General features: G+C 36.4%; 1 protein-coding gene across 2 annotated transcripts in view; it reads right to left on the bottom strand.

Annotated features, from left to right (window-relative positions):
- Sk (small conductance calcium-activated potassium channel) overlaps window positions 1-15,620 on the bottom strand; it is a 248,829-nt gene that overhangs the window by 64,299 nt on the left and 168,910 nt on the right. For both annotated transcript variants that reach the window (XM_072016863.1, XM_072016865.1), the window contains one exon: window positions 11,896-12,312. In XM_072016863.1, coding sequence (XP_071872964.1) covers window positions 11,896-12,312 — 417 coding nt within the window. The remainder of the gene's footprint in view (window positions 1-11,895; window positions 12,313-15,620) is intronic.

Genomic DNA, 15,620 nt, shown 5'->3' on the forward strand with positions numbered 1-15,620 from the left:
GTTCTTTAAAAAGCGCCAGGGATCCTAAACTTTTATGAATATTACAAATCCAACGAATAAAATTTCTTTCAATTTAGATAATTCTGATTTCGTTAAAACTATCCTGCCTTCGCGTGAAACGAATCACACACAAGACAAATGAAATTCGGTCGTTTAGATTCAATTCGAAACTTGATGATTAGTTGTTTGGTGTTGTCGTTGCTGGAAGAATTAATGTTTAAATTAATTTAATATCCAATCAAAATTTTTAAATTGCGCTCCGAGATTATTTCATCAAACAACGAAATTACTTTCTTAGATACAGAATGCTGAAAATTAATCTTAAAAAAGCAAAAGGAAGGATTGTTCTTTTTAATTAGTGGTTTACAGTTATATCGATCACTGTGATAAATTACCAACGATTCAGTTCAAATAGTAAGCTCAGTTTTACAATCTGTGGAAAAGAGAGGTTTGTTTTACAACTTTGTGACACTTTCACATTTTCTTCCCTCGTGTACCTCTTAAATTGGAGATTTCGTAAAACACGGAACGTATTAATGACGGTTCTGTTTGCAAACTCTTCGTTACTGATTTCTGGAGATCTTCGAGTCACAAAACTGTAATATTTGTGAAATAAAGTTTGTTATATTCCTCGTGTAAAAGTTTCTTTCTTTGAGCAAGAGATACATTAATGTAGAAAATATTTTTTTTAAATTGTTATCTTCTCTTGTTGAGTGGTGAAAATGTTCTCTGTTTCAGTATGAAACGTGTTTAAATTTTCTTTTCTTTAAGAAACATAGTGGAGAAAACATGATAAGTCGAATTGTTTATTTTTTACAGGGAAATAGTTTTAAAATTTAGGGTACTGACAATTACATTTAAACAAAACTCTCTTTCTTTTGGTATTGGATACGATTCGTAACGAAGGAAACTAGCAACCTTCTTATTTCGTTCTTGCGTCAGATATCTCGGTTTTCACGACCGATACAGGCTCTCAGGATGCCACGAGTCTTTTTCTCGCCGACAGCTTGCTTTATAGGGTTTGCATGTTATGCGAGGATTAGGATCGCTATATTTCGTGATGTTGGTGGCAGTGGCGAGATACAAATGGTGTCGAAAAAAAATTCGAGTGCTTTTACCCTGGCTTTCTGATAGGGATTAGAGAACAGACCCGGTGCATCGTGTTGCCTTATCATCGACTTTTTGCGATGTTATCTAGCGAAAATTCTTTGTACATTGAATAGTTGAAATAGCCGTAAGAAAACGAAGATTATACTCTCAATTAAAAACACAAACTTTGTAAGGTTTTTAAATGAATTTCCTTCAGAAGATATTGTAATGTTAAAATTACATACACTGGGAAATCCAATGATTTTCGGTAAATGTTGTATGAGAAATTTAAAAGCGTAGAAATGTTTAGATTGCATATAATATGCAAAAATATTAAAATATTAAGTTTAATATGATATTAAGCGGAGAGGACGAGTTTGCAGATTGGAGGATGGTAGAACAATAAAAGATCGGCATAAAAAATTTCACGGATCTAATGGTGAGCATCAGCCATAAAAATAACTGACCTGAAAACTTTGGATTTGATGGATTCGTCCTCTTTATCAGGTTCACACTTTATCCAGCTTTTTAGAGCTTATTTAACGAGTGAAAGTATAAGATGCCACAATTTTTCCGAGGTCCCTTATATTCATCGAGTGTGATAAAGATATCGCGAAGAAAATATACATATAAATAAATGAGAAACGTTCTTTCTCATTTAAAAATAGATCTTAATGTTGAATAACTGTTAATAGAAATCTAAAGATGCAAAACTGGGCTACGAACCTATTTCCATCATAATCCTTTTCATCAACTACGTATATACGTATACTATGTATAAGCAGTAAGGTACACAATTAGTGTCTATAATGACCCAGCCAGGGTGCGGCGCACCTACGTCCATGACGCTGCATTCACATGGTATATGCATAGCGACGTACGCTTAGTTCCCATGTCCATATATGGTGGAATATACCATATTTCCTGTAACTTTAGAACACTAACATTTCGTAAATCACAAAGAACCGTGTCGCACGAGTTATGGAAAACTAACAGCTCTAATCGTTGAAATTAACACACTTGTTCGTGCAGAAGACGATTACAAGGGTCCGCGTGAATAATTCCTTGGTCAAGTTTTAGTATTAGCATATTATGGCTGTTTGCTCGCGCGCTTAACATAGTGAGAGATTCAACAGGATCGGCTCAGAATTCAGGATCAAAGCTAATGCATTCTGTTACTTCGTGAGTCACGCTTTGCGATTTTGATTGGATTTTATGGAAACATGCCGCGACACAGGAAACGGAACACGTCTTTGAAACTGTTACAGACACTATCCGCTGAATAAGGATTTATATGTCCTTTAATTGACTGGACCACCTTGTAAACGATATTGCGGCAAGAATTTCACAGGCCGCATTATTAAGATATAAATTAAAATTTTACGAAGTTAAATAGAATATTTTATTGCATTTTATAAATATAATTTTAGTAGATTTTATTAAATTTCAACAACACATGGTTTTGAACGAATAAATCTTAGGGCAGTGTGTCTTCAGTTCTTTTTGATACAAACATTAATTTATGAAATAAATTGTTAAATATATAATGAAAAGTTGTAAAACCAGTTTCCTCTGCAATTACGTCATCGTTCGGTAAACCAGATGATAAAGTAAATGGTAAAACTTTTGGAACACACAAACCACACCAAAAATGTCAACGATTTTATCGGATTCGTTTTCACCATTTTCGAGAAAGGACCAAGAAAAAGGATGGAACCGTATGAAGTTACAGATAGGGAGGAAGATTACGATCGGACGTGCGGAACAAGCAACGGAGCGAGTTTTATCACAGGGACAAACGACGCGAGGGTGAATTGTTGTGCTGTCGTCGTAAAGGTTGCAACGGCCCCTTAGAAAAAAATCGGTAAGACACGATAGAAATTAATAGAAAAACGTGGAGCGAGCCAGCAAGTGCGGTCTTGGCGCCAGAGGGGATATTTCAAGGGGGATGCACGCCAACGAACATGAACTAGATACTTAAATTTACCTCCACCCCGTTGGTCACTGGCGACTGGCCAATGATACGTGCTGCATGTGGCTGCCACCAATCTACCGCGGTTATCTCCGGTATCTCATATAATAATATGTGTTACGGTAACTTTCCGCTCTGGAACTGAATTTCCTGCAACTACGCGGACATACCGTAGACAGATGGCGGGCAAGGAATTTCACGATGATTTCGAGAATATTGGAATATTTTAGTTTAAATATATTATATTTTAAGTTTGTTAGGAATTTTTGTTTAGGATACTGTTTGAAAATTGTCGCCTGAGTGCTCATAAGTTGAACGATAAATGAAACATTTATACAGGTTCGTTTCAATCTCCTGTTTTATAATATCGTATAACTTTAGACGACATAGAGTCTATGCCACGGATTATAGGGTTTCTATGCTATAGAAACAAATTATACGTTTATAAGAAACTTCAGCGTGGATAATAAAATTTCTACAAATCAACGAAAGTGCTCGGATACTTACACACAATAATGTAAATGTGTTATACATTAAACATCCTTTTTTAAAGAAAAAAGATCGAAGAGCCCTATAATTTCGGAAATTCCATTGAATCGACCGCTATTCGATCCACTTTAACGTACCATGTACTCCAATATAATCTTACATCCTTGTATAGTTTTCGATATCCACAAACTGCGTTAATAGCATTTCCTATCGGTATAATATTCCCAGCAGCGAGTTGCACTCCCTTCCATCGTTAGATATGCACACCTACGCCTCGCGGATTTATAATACCCGGTACATAAAGCACTATGCTGTTCGACGGACCATATAAACAACCGGCGAGGATTTATCGTTGACGAATATTGACTCCGCTTCATTTCGTCCCAGTCGGTTTGTCAAGAAATAGGACGCCGTCTCTAAGCAGCTCGTGATAGGAAAACCAAACAATTCGACGCAACTGCGTATCGCGAACGTTTACACAGGCGTTCTCATAATTCAATACTCGACTCTACAACGTGACCTATTAGATTCGAATCTTCCGGATTCGCTCATTCTTTTCACCGGGATAGTTGGTATTCGTGACGAGAATAGAAGCGAATTTAGATACTTGGTGTTGTAAAAATATCAGATATCATAATCTTTATAAGACGAATTGTAAAAGTTATGGTGTAAAAGTTAATATCTTTAATTAGAAAATGTTGATTACGAATAACCATTATAAGTGACGACCAAAAAGATTTTGATCATTTATATTGGTCATTTGTAACCAAACTTAAATTTTCGTCGTCGATGATTACTCATAGACACAAAGATTTTAATCATTCATAATCGTTATTCATAATCGGATCAATTAAAAGTTAATATTTTCTAATTGTTTCAGTTTTTGAGTATTTTCTTTGAAATTTATTGATAACTGGCTTCTAATTTGAATAAAAATTATTTTCTTTCTCAATGGCCTTTTTCCAAAAATGTTAAAAATAATTATTATTTTGAATTTCTGAACAAGATAATAATGGCACGAATAGTCGTTTTAATTAGATTATATTAATACATTAATAGATAGATATATTAATTAGATTTTTGATTTTTATATTGATTCTTTATATTTTTACCAACAAAATTAAGAAAATGGAATTTAAGTAGATTTCATGTACCAAATATCATAATAAATACTCTATTTTGGATATTTTATACATATTTTCACATTATACGCATGGCGTGCAACTTTGCACTAAAAATTTGTCAATACGTAAGTTAACGTATAATAAGTGTTAAATATGTTAAAGGTGTCTACAAGTGTTCAAATAGTTTTCTGAGCTTGTATTTAAATTTTTCATAAATACATAAACATCTGCAGTTTACTGATCTCACTTTGGATAAAACACAAATGAAAGCAATCTTTACATCTTTCAGTGTGAATAACTTATCCATGATGCACAAAGCGTAAAAGTATAAATTCGTCCTAACGTAGGGATTTCAGGAGAGTTTAAACAGTAATTTTCAGGTTTCATGAAACGTGTAAGCTATTTGACTTTGTTAATTAGTGAGCATTTTGTTCCATGTTTGTCACACGTGAACCGCTCGCGAGAAACACACGAGAGACTCACTTTTGTTGAATTATTCTGCAGCAACTAGCTAACTACTTTCTCTCTTTCGGAGCGTTCTTCACATTTGTCTTATTTTTTTTCTTACTGTCTTTATGTTTTTCGTTAATGATAGTCAACCGTTTGATGCAAAAAGAGTTAATGTTAAAAACACAGCAAATTGAAAGAGATGGGACTTGTGTTGATTTGACGCGTTTCAGTTTGCGAGGGTATAATTACGTAGAATTAGGAAGTTTTTGCAAGCTTACAATTAATTTTTTTTATGTTGGTTAAGTATTTTAGAGGTATTTCAGAATATTTTTTAATTTTTTTAAAAAATAATATAGAGGAATATATAGACGAAACCACTAACGTCCAACTATAATAAATTTCATTAGCCCATAGCCTCGTCTTCATCGACTGTATGTTGTTTAATTTTAGTGAACTGCGTTGTTTAACGCAGTACGGTATTCTTCTAGTTGAAGATAGACGAGGCTAAAATAAACTAATCTATTCGATCTTGTAAGACTTCTTTCAGAACGACTCAACTGCTTCGTAATAACGTTAGTCACCTGTCATAATTATGACGGTCTTAAACGAATTAAGGGCTAGAGTCTACTAGTTTAAAGAATGTCGATATAATGGGAAGAAGTGGTTTCCAAGTGAAACTTTAGGTTTTCCACGTAAAATTTTCTGACGAATACGTAACGTCTACTTTATAAATACCAATTATTAAATCTATCTAATATCTTCGAAATTTTTAAAATTCAAAAGCTTATGGAATGATAAATTTTCTAGTATTGTTAGAAATGGAAGCAATTTCCCGTGAAATCAATACCTTCTTTAACACGAATCGAGTACAAGTGCAATTGGTACGTTTAATGGCTCGATGTATTCCTTGGGAAACCATAAAGTCCACTTGGATGAAGAAGAGGTATTATCGCAACATTTGAATATCGACATTTTCGATTAGCGTAGTAAGTATCGGTTTATCGAGCTCTTCATAGTATCGAAAACATTTGTATCGAATTCCAGAATTTGATTATATAAATCTGTGCCTTTGAACCAATATCAGATTCCATGGAAACTGTTATACGATACGAGCAACTCTCTCTCCGTTTTTAAAGTCATTAGTCATTAATTGCCAATTATTAGAAATTACCAGTAACATTATCCGTATTATTAAATATCTTTACCTGTAATAGATTTGATAATAAATCAGATCTTTCTCTCAGTAATTTCACAACTTACGAAAATCAAATTTTCCACGCGATTTCAACGGAATAAGTAAACCACGGTAAAAGGGAAATATGTAGTGCAATTCCTCGTCTGTTTTTCAAGGGCTTCATTTCCGGATTCTGTCACGTGCTCGCCATTTATTCTTTGTGACAGTGCTCAGCCGCGAGAAACTTGTAGAAGGCAATCAACCAGTCACGATTCCAACGTTCGAATAAGGAAAAAGCCGTAACCAGAGCAGAACATCGGTGAGCAACGACACATAACCGAATTTCCGGAACGCCAAACCCATGGGATCTTCTTGAAAAAAGGATGATGCATAGCGATTTATTTGTCTTCTCGTGAATTGCGATTTACTAACTGGAATTCATTGATTAAAATTCAAATGCATTTATGACGTTAGCTTCTTGTAACGATGGTTTTTTGATGATAGTGTAGATATCTTACATTTCAATGTTTGAAGGTAATACGGACTTCTTTACAGTTTCATTTTACTCGCGGTTCTCCTAAGCGAAACACCTTCTTACATCACTTTTTCTTATCTTTCTCGTGTCAACAATGACACTTTTATAGTTTCTTCTACATTAAGAAATTATATCTTAGCAATGATACTTTAAAAGAATATCGAACTAGTAAAACTTTCTGCTAATTTCATTATTTATTTGAAATTAATACTACAAACGTCTGTAATAATTGTCTTTACTCCGATACATTTTTTAGTAGAAATTATTATAAAGTAAAAGAAATTTTAATCTAACGTCTTTCTAAATTTTTAGATTTTATGAAACACGCAGTAATATGATGTGCATATATACTCAGACGAATCCATCGTCTCTAGAAGAGCAATGCATAAAAAATGAGACACTCAATGTTCGTGCCGGCTGTTCGATTTTCGAAATTTCCTCTTCGAGGGATTTCCAGTGATCCGCGGTATTTGCAAGTCGATGCACGTATGTGCTACTGTAAATGTTCGAACTCTCCCAAGCGTTACGCACATTTTCAGACGAATCTGATAATCGAGGGTGAACAAGCGTAAATATCTCTGTGAGTTTCTTGAAAGGCGAAATGCCTTTATATACGGGGTGTGTTATCGGTGTACTAAAAGTAAATGCTGATATACCTTACGTTCTTTACATTGAATGTAGCCGTCTTAGGTCTGCCGACTTCGTTTACTCGAAATCAATTTTATCGCGTAAATCGATCTGAATTATTAATACACCTTTCAGATAATATTTGTTCACTAAACTATTGAATACTATTTCACTGTCGGTTACTAAATTTTCATTCAATTGAATTTAACGTTTAAATAAATCGTAACGTAACGTGACGTGAAAATTTATGAGATTTTATGAATACAGCAAAATAATAAAATTATAATAATACAATTTTACATGGAGGCAATGTTGCACGATCAAAATTTATAAATTTATATATGGAAGAAATATAAATTCCGAATGTACAAATTTATCAATTTTTATATATGTGAAATATTAATTCGTAATACAAATTAATTTTCATTTTTCTTTATCCAATTCCTGCGACCACTTCAAAATTACTATATTCTAAAAGTTTCTTTTATAAACGATATCAAAAGCTTCTACCAGCAATCCGCATCATAGTTTATAGAACACCGTATATAAGGGATTCCGATCGACCAGAGCTCCCCTAAAATGTATGGTTTGGCCCAGAATCCCGCCAGAATATTCTAGGCCAGAAAGAAAGGGAGCAATCGAATGCACCCTCCTGGCCTTCTTTCCCAAGCTAGCTGAGACACATAGACACACACAGAGAAGAATATTTCCTTCCTACTTGTAGTCAAGCTTCCCACTCCATTACCAATATTGTTAATCTATTCGTTGCTTCTTGGCGCCGGTTCAGAGAGATTGCCACGGTCAACAGCGTAATTCAGTCGTCAACCGTGTTCCTTTGCTCACGCTAGATTTAACTAACCCGACGGCCGATGATTAGCGAGAGGATGGAGTAGATGGTTGGAAAAACAGAGACATCGTTGACGTTTCCGTTGAACCGGCTGAAAGATTCCAGCAATCGAAAGAATTTGGAAAATAAACAAGACAATAACTCATGCCAAATTGGATTGACTCGCGCTAATAGGATAGCGCGACTAAATAAATAGTTATTCAGTCGCTGTGAACAGCTGATTTATTGCGTTTCAGGTATATCTCATTTTTGAATATATAAACGAAATAAAGGATTATTTGGAAGATTGTAATGTTTGGGATGCGAAAAGGAGTCTTCAATAGTTGTGTTACGTCGCGCGAGATGGTCCGTGCGACGTTCCTCACGGTCAGGCCGCCGAGGCCTACCCATCGTCACACTGACCCGGAATAGGCCCAAGAAACCACCATAAACCACATCTATTAGTTATTAAACTCCATTCACATAAACATCTTCGGTTTATGGATGGTCCCTTAAACAGTCCTTCGGTTTCTTGCACGCTCTTACTGATTACGGAGAAAGCAGATGTGCCCAGCGAAATAGCTGGTTTTTTCCCCAGGAACAAGAATACCCATGAGCCATGAGCCACATCTGCAGGAGACTTTCTCCTTGTATTTTGTTTCTTAACATTGGCTAGAACCAATGGGCATCGCGGATCGTTACCCTCACTTTTCTACCGAAAAGTGTGAACAACGAATCCGCGTTCTTAGTTCAAAAGGGGTACACCCACATCGAGCTTTCTTCCTAAATAGTACGAGACGGGTCTATTACTGTTCTAACTCTTCTCGGGCAGTCAAGTTCACTGTTCTAACACCCCTCGGGCAGTCAAGTCTACTGTTCTTTCACTCATAGTTCTCGGTGCTCTATCTATCAAATCGATCAACCTTCGGGTCAATCACGGTGCTTTCCGACACGACGAAGGCAAACAATTTCGGTCAACGTAATACTTATTGTAATCCAGTGTAAATAAATGTATATATATTATATAACTGTAGATTCCAGTTATATTCAAAACCAAACACCCCTATTATCCCAAAAGAAATAAGGGGATCGCCCTGCTCATGGTGTCGATTCGTGCAATCGTAACGGGAATTTACGACTCCCGTTGATGCGCTTCAACGCGACCGCGTCTCCCCGCGACTGGACGAACAAACAAGTTGTATGAATTTTCTTAATGGTCGTTGGGAAAATATATCAGACGGATTTCCTAATAATTAAAAATTGATAAGATCCTAAGATATCGCAAGATTCTAAAAGTTGAGATTTATTTTTATTTGAGAAAATTTATGGCAAAATTTATAAACGAGCTATGAAATTACGATTCTAATAGGATATTTCTACGTAATTAATTGATTTGTTAAGGAAAATTGTTCGATGCGTTTAGATACGATACAAGAAACATAATCGAGGAAATATTTTTATGTTTAATGTGAAGTAGAATAAGAAGTAAAGCAAAATAAATGGAATACTTCTCTGGAACTGTCTATCGACTCGTAACATTTAATTAACGTATCAGATTGTTATTTAATTGCGGGAACGGTGACTTGAACGGCTTTGGCAACACTTTCAACGTGGCAGACATTCAGTTTATCGAATCGCCGCGCCCGTTGGTGGGCAAAATGCAGGTTAATTGAACGAGACGCGAGCATCTTTGAATTAGCGGGCAAATGACGAGCTTCGAATCGAACCATTTAAAAGAGACCATTAAAAGAAAAAGCTATGTCGTTGCCAAGGAAAGCAATGTCGGTGACATAAAACGAACGAATTACTCGCTTTCATTTCTAGGAATATTCAATCAGCTATTCTTTCCTATAGGATTGTAATACGAAATTTAAACGGAGGAGGTTTCCCTCTTAAAAAAAAAAAAGATGAAATTAATTCTTAGTACAAAAAGAAGTTTCTCAATTTACGTTTTTAATGTAGTAACATCTTCAGAGTTAGCGACTTGGCACTTGAAACGGGTACTTATGTTGTTCCGTTAGAAAAACACGTGATCATCGCATTTCTAGAAACTAGAAACGTTACTGGTAGACACGTTTAATACATCCCCTGGGACATAAGCTACTCAGAGGTAAGATTAAAATTCATCATCACGCGCATTTAACAATCGCGTAATGAGAAAACATAAAAGCTTTCTCAGCTTATCTCTCGCCATTTACTAAATGTTTTCCTACACTAAATGTTTTTCGTACGCTAAAGTAAGCATTATAGCAGCAACATATAAAAATTGTACGAAGGTCACTTCGAAAATGTGACGTTATAAGATTACTTCAATGTCAATGCAGTGCTTCATACGTTGATATGTTTTTCGTACGGTAGTGGGATAAAGAAAAACTTCAAGGATTAAAGAACATACAAATAAGAAGAAACGAATAAAAATAAGTCTGAAATATGCAGATACAAAATGTGAATATCAATGTGATACAACAAACGACTCTCAATGTTTTGAACAGTGTATGACGCGACGAAATAAGCATGTTCGCAACAAAGAATTACGCATCTAAGACTATCATATACCGGAACATTAAAGAATGAAGATAGTAGTCGCGTCAAAATATAGCTATTGAGTCGTGGGCGCGTCTTATTATACGCTGAATGGCCGTAGTCGTTAATTCCATAACGAGAGCGTGACTTTGAAAAGTTCCGTGCAGATTTACATAAGGAACACGTCAGCTTTCAACGCTCAACTAACGAGAGAAACTGATCGCGAAGTTGGCCGGCTGAATCGATTAAGAAGTTGGCAAGAAAACCCATACCTGAGATCGTCTTCTTGCACTCGCGAAAATCTGGAGTACAGAAATGGAAACGAAACGTTCTGTTCGTAGCAGACTCTGTTTTTTATAGTAGGATTATAGCAAGCATTCGAGAAAACTGAACGCTTTCAAAGTTGCCGTGGTTCTGATAAAGTACAGGCTCTTATGCAAATGATCACAGTTCAATTAAGAATATCGTTGCATCTGATTTTCGTTTCTTCCATAAGGTTAATTGAGATTACATTCTTTTAAACGAAGTTAGGTTACAAAATAACTTCTAGGGAACACGTACTCGTCGATTGATGATTCGATACTTGATGAAACCATGTCTTTATGACACAATTTTCACCCAGAAGCCTCAATTTCGATACGAACTACTTAATACTTATTAAAATTCGCTAAAAAATCAGATGTCGTTTATCAGTTTTGATAACCGCAGTGCATTTCATCTTCGATGAAGTTTGGAAGAAGCTCAGGCATCGTTTATCAATTTCGATAATTTCACACCATTGAAACAGCATTACATTATTAAAACTCGCAAGAAAATCAAGCACCATCCATCAACTTTGTTAATCGTAAACCATTCAATCTTCGTTAAAATTCACAAGAAAATTAGGCATCATCTGTCTACTTCGATAACTGTAAACCATTTAATCATCGTTAAAACTTACAACATAATTAAACATCATCTACCACAATGCGATACAATTGGCCAAACGTTAATGACCTTTCAAAATACACCAACCTTCATTCTGCACCAAACCTAACAGGAAGAGCCCCAATAACCAAAGCAAACGAAGAATGATCAACGACTCACCTTGGTGTAGACTCCGGCGCTGGACAGTTCGTTCTCGATGACCATCACGATAATACCGAACATGCCCATGACGAGCGCGTAGTCGCTGATACGTTTCCGCTTCTCGAACAGGGCCTTCCTTCTGCCGAGCCGGTAGCCAACATTCGGTTTGTGCTTTGAGCCCGGTCCTATGCTGCCCGATGGTCCTTTCACCTGGCCACCGCCGGCTAGCACGCGGTCGTCCACATACCGTGGGTACTCCGAGTGGACGCCGACCAGGGCGATACCGGCGTCCTCGCCGGTTCCGGTAGCGCCACCGCTACCGCAACCAGCACCCCCGGCGCCACCCCCGGCGCCCCCCACACCGCCCCCACCGGCCACGCCGCCGCTGTTCTTCATCGCCCCCGGGATCGAGAGTGTCGACACTGGCTTCCGTAACTGAAACAACCACCGGCACTCTGTTAACAACAATAATATAGCGGGCTGGATTCTACGACTTGGACCATGGCGATAGAACTATGGTGGTTCTTGAGAAGGGAAAAGATGGTGTGGAAGTTTATTAATAGACTACAGGTTTTTATGCATTTACTGATCTGAAACTGCAAAGACGCGTAGAACACGTATTACATGCAAAAATATATAAAACGTTTAAAGCACGGTATTTCTTGTAATATTTAGTAGTTAAGTTACTTAGATTCCACTTTTCTTATTTTATATTTGTTGAAGTGGTCACCACTTCTAAGAAAACTCTACATCTGGTCTTTTAGTTTTCTCAAGCACTGAAGCCATCGACAGCGTATAGACAAAAGACTGGGTCGAAGGCAGACCATAAACAGTATACAGCCAACGTTGGCTTCAGGGTTTTCAGTCATAGGGTAACACTGCTAGCGTGCGGATCTGGACCAGCTCAATTATATTCCGATTTGTATTTACACTTCAGTATTTAAAATATATTTTCTACCTTACAATTTATCCACGCGTTCCTTTGTTCACATACATCTAATAACCTCAACAATATTCTTAAAAATATGAATTTGCATAAACATCGGCAGTCTGTTTAATAGGGATGATTCATGTGAGGTGACTGAAGGAAGAGGTATTAAATGGAGATGATTAGAAAACAGCATGGAGATACGAGAAGTACCGCTCTCTATCGCTGACCATATTTGTCATTCTGTCATGTTTACATATATAACGCTTGTGGTAAATAGGCGTGCTTATCTCTGTTGTATTGTCTATGTACTATACAGTATTATGCAGAAATTAGAATATGACCGGGCAAAGGACTGCGGGTCTGATTGATTGCTTCTGATAAATCCGATACAATCTTGAAGATAAGCACGCGTATTATCACAATAAGATTACATGTGTAGTGTAATGACGAGCGATGGCGAATAGCACGTAATTGGCTTGCCTCTGTGCTATGTCATTAACAATCTTCTCATCAAGGATAGCAATGGTATGGACTGGTGTACATAGTGGGATAGATTCTGTTGTTTGATGAAAATTAGAATAGAAGAAGATAAGAAGAGTAGAATATAGAATAATACGTAGGTTGAGTTTGATAGAAATTAGAAACTAATTGCAAGGATTTTTATGCGATAGGAAATTTATAGCTTTAGAAAAATATACCTAATTGAAGAGAAGAAATGTTTCACGAACTTATTTCTGAACTAGAATTCAAATTAATTTGAAGACTTTTATTGGTGTACATTTTCATGGTGTTTTTTAATTATTACTTTAATTCTACATAAATTGTATAGCATTAACCTTGTAAATAATCCCGTAACGTAGTATGATGAGAATATAAAATAGACCATATAAAGGAATAAAATAACAAGCCTTTGTCTGAAATTATTACAAAAGACAATTCTTTGAAGTCAACTGACAAATGGAGCAAAATCGTTGGAAGAAAAGGGTTCAACACGTCGACTTAATGTCGGAAATAATGTGCTTCTGAAACGAGAGTTTAGTTGAAAGGCAGCGCACCAGTGTTTTGAGACCGTCAAACCAAACGGAGCTTTTCTAGGTTAATGCCACTTGCCTGAGCGAAGAAATAAAACAGTGATGGTTCGGAAGAAATGTGCGGACATATGGTGGCAAAATGCTTATTGCAGTGTAAACCTCGTTGCAAGAAACGTTCGAAACGTCGAAGGGAGATGATCCACCATTAACGAAGATATAAAGGATCGCGAAAGGACGAATCCCACGGAAGAATGAAATTAGATTATTACTTTAAATTAGATTATACTTCGTTTACACTAACGTCTACTATTTTAATATCCAACTGTGGAATAATTAGAAGCAGCGTTTACTCTATTTCTATAAAATTCGTAAACTGCAACGATAAGACACGAGGATGATACTTTTTACCATTTTCCATATATACTACTACGCAGATTTTTTAAGATTTAGATAACACAGCTTGCATTAATATAGACAAGTTTCCTATCAATTCAGAAGGATCTCCTGGATCTAACTTATAATTCAAAAATTAAATTAAGAGACGTAATCTAATCAGTTTGAAGGAAACATTGGTCGTTCCTCGATTGTTGCCTTGTCTTTATTATCCAATAAAACATTTCTTCATTCGAGCAAAATCCTTGCTATTGCTCTTTTATAACGGCAAACAAAATTTGTCCCTTTAAGTGTAAAATATTAAATGGTCATAAAAGTCGTGTAAGTTGTCGAATAAACCGGTCGTTGGTCCTAGTTTTTGCATTTAATATGAAACCTAATCGGGAAGAACGCGGGGACGAAGTACGAGTATGAAACAAGAAGTTCAAGAAGAAGATGATGGTAAATCGTTTTACGCGTAGATTCATACGGGACGTTAATTCTTACTTAAAAGCGAAATAAAACGGCGGTGCTAAAGTTTAAGAGAGCGATGTTCATGGATGAAACGGTTGATGAAATAAACACGGTAGAAGTAAACGGAAGAGAATATGGAAAGCTTGGAATTTGGAGCGACGACAGGCTACGTTTACGAGCGTAGCACGATTCGGTTCGCGTGAAAATCCGGTCAAGGAGACATCGACGACGATCGGCGTCGTCCCGCGTGAACCTTGGAATCTCGATTGGCGGAGATCGATCGTGTTTAGTACACGCTGGTAAATGGTAAGTGGTATTCAGAACGGAAAGCAGCGACTTCGAACGGGAAATAGCTTTATTCCAAGAGTGCACTTTCAACTTATGAAAAATTGAACAAGATTTTTTACATAATAACGTAACATAATGGCTCTGTATATGAAGAGTATTCTAGCTCTGCTTCCAGAGGGATGAACGTTGGAAAACACAAGCCTCGAAAATATAGTTGATAGAACGAATATAACCAGGTATAAATAATATAAATTGGCGCATTTACTTCTATTTATGCACGAGGTGTGTCTATTCAAACAGTGAAATAAGTTTGGTTTACATTGACCTCAGTAGAAAATTCTAACCTTCTCTCTATTCTTTAATCTTTCTTTGCCTTAATTACCGCGTCACACGCGCAACAGAATTCTAATTATACGAAGCATACAACAGATGTTATAATATAGTAAATTATATAAAACTAGAACAGTGTCGCGTTACAGAATTAGCAATTAGACCGCGCAACGTTTGAATTAATTCAACCTATTTCCTCCATAAAACGAATTACAAAGGAGGTCATATTACGGAAGCAATGTAGAAAAAGTAGCCAAGCTTCGACGTGAAATGCATTCCTCTCCATTTCCGTCTCATGACCCGTCCGCGCGAATTAA

This window comes from Bombus fervidus, chromosome 14, assembly GCF_041682495.2.
Source record: "Bombus fervidus isolate BK054 chromosome 14, iyBomFerv1, whole genome shotgun sequence".
Lineage (NCBI taxonomy): Eukaryota > Metazoa > Arthropoda > Insecta > Hymenoptera > Apidae > Bombus > Bombus fervidus.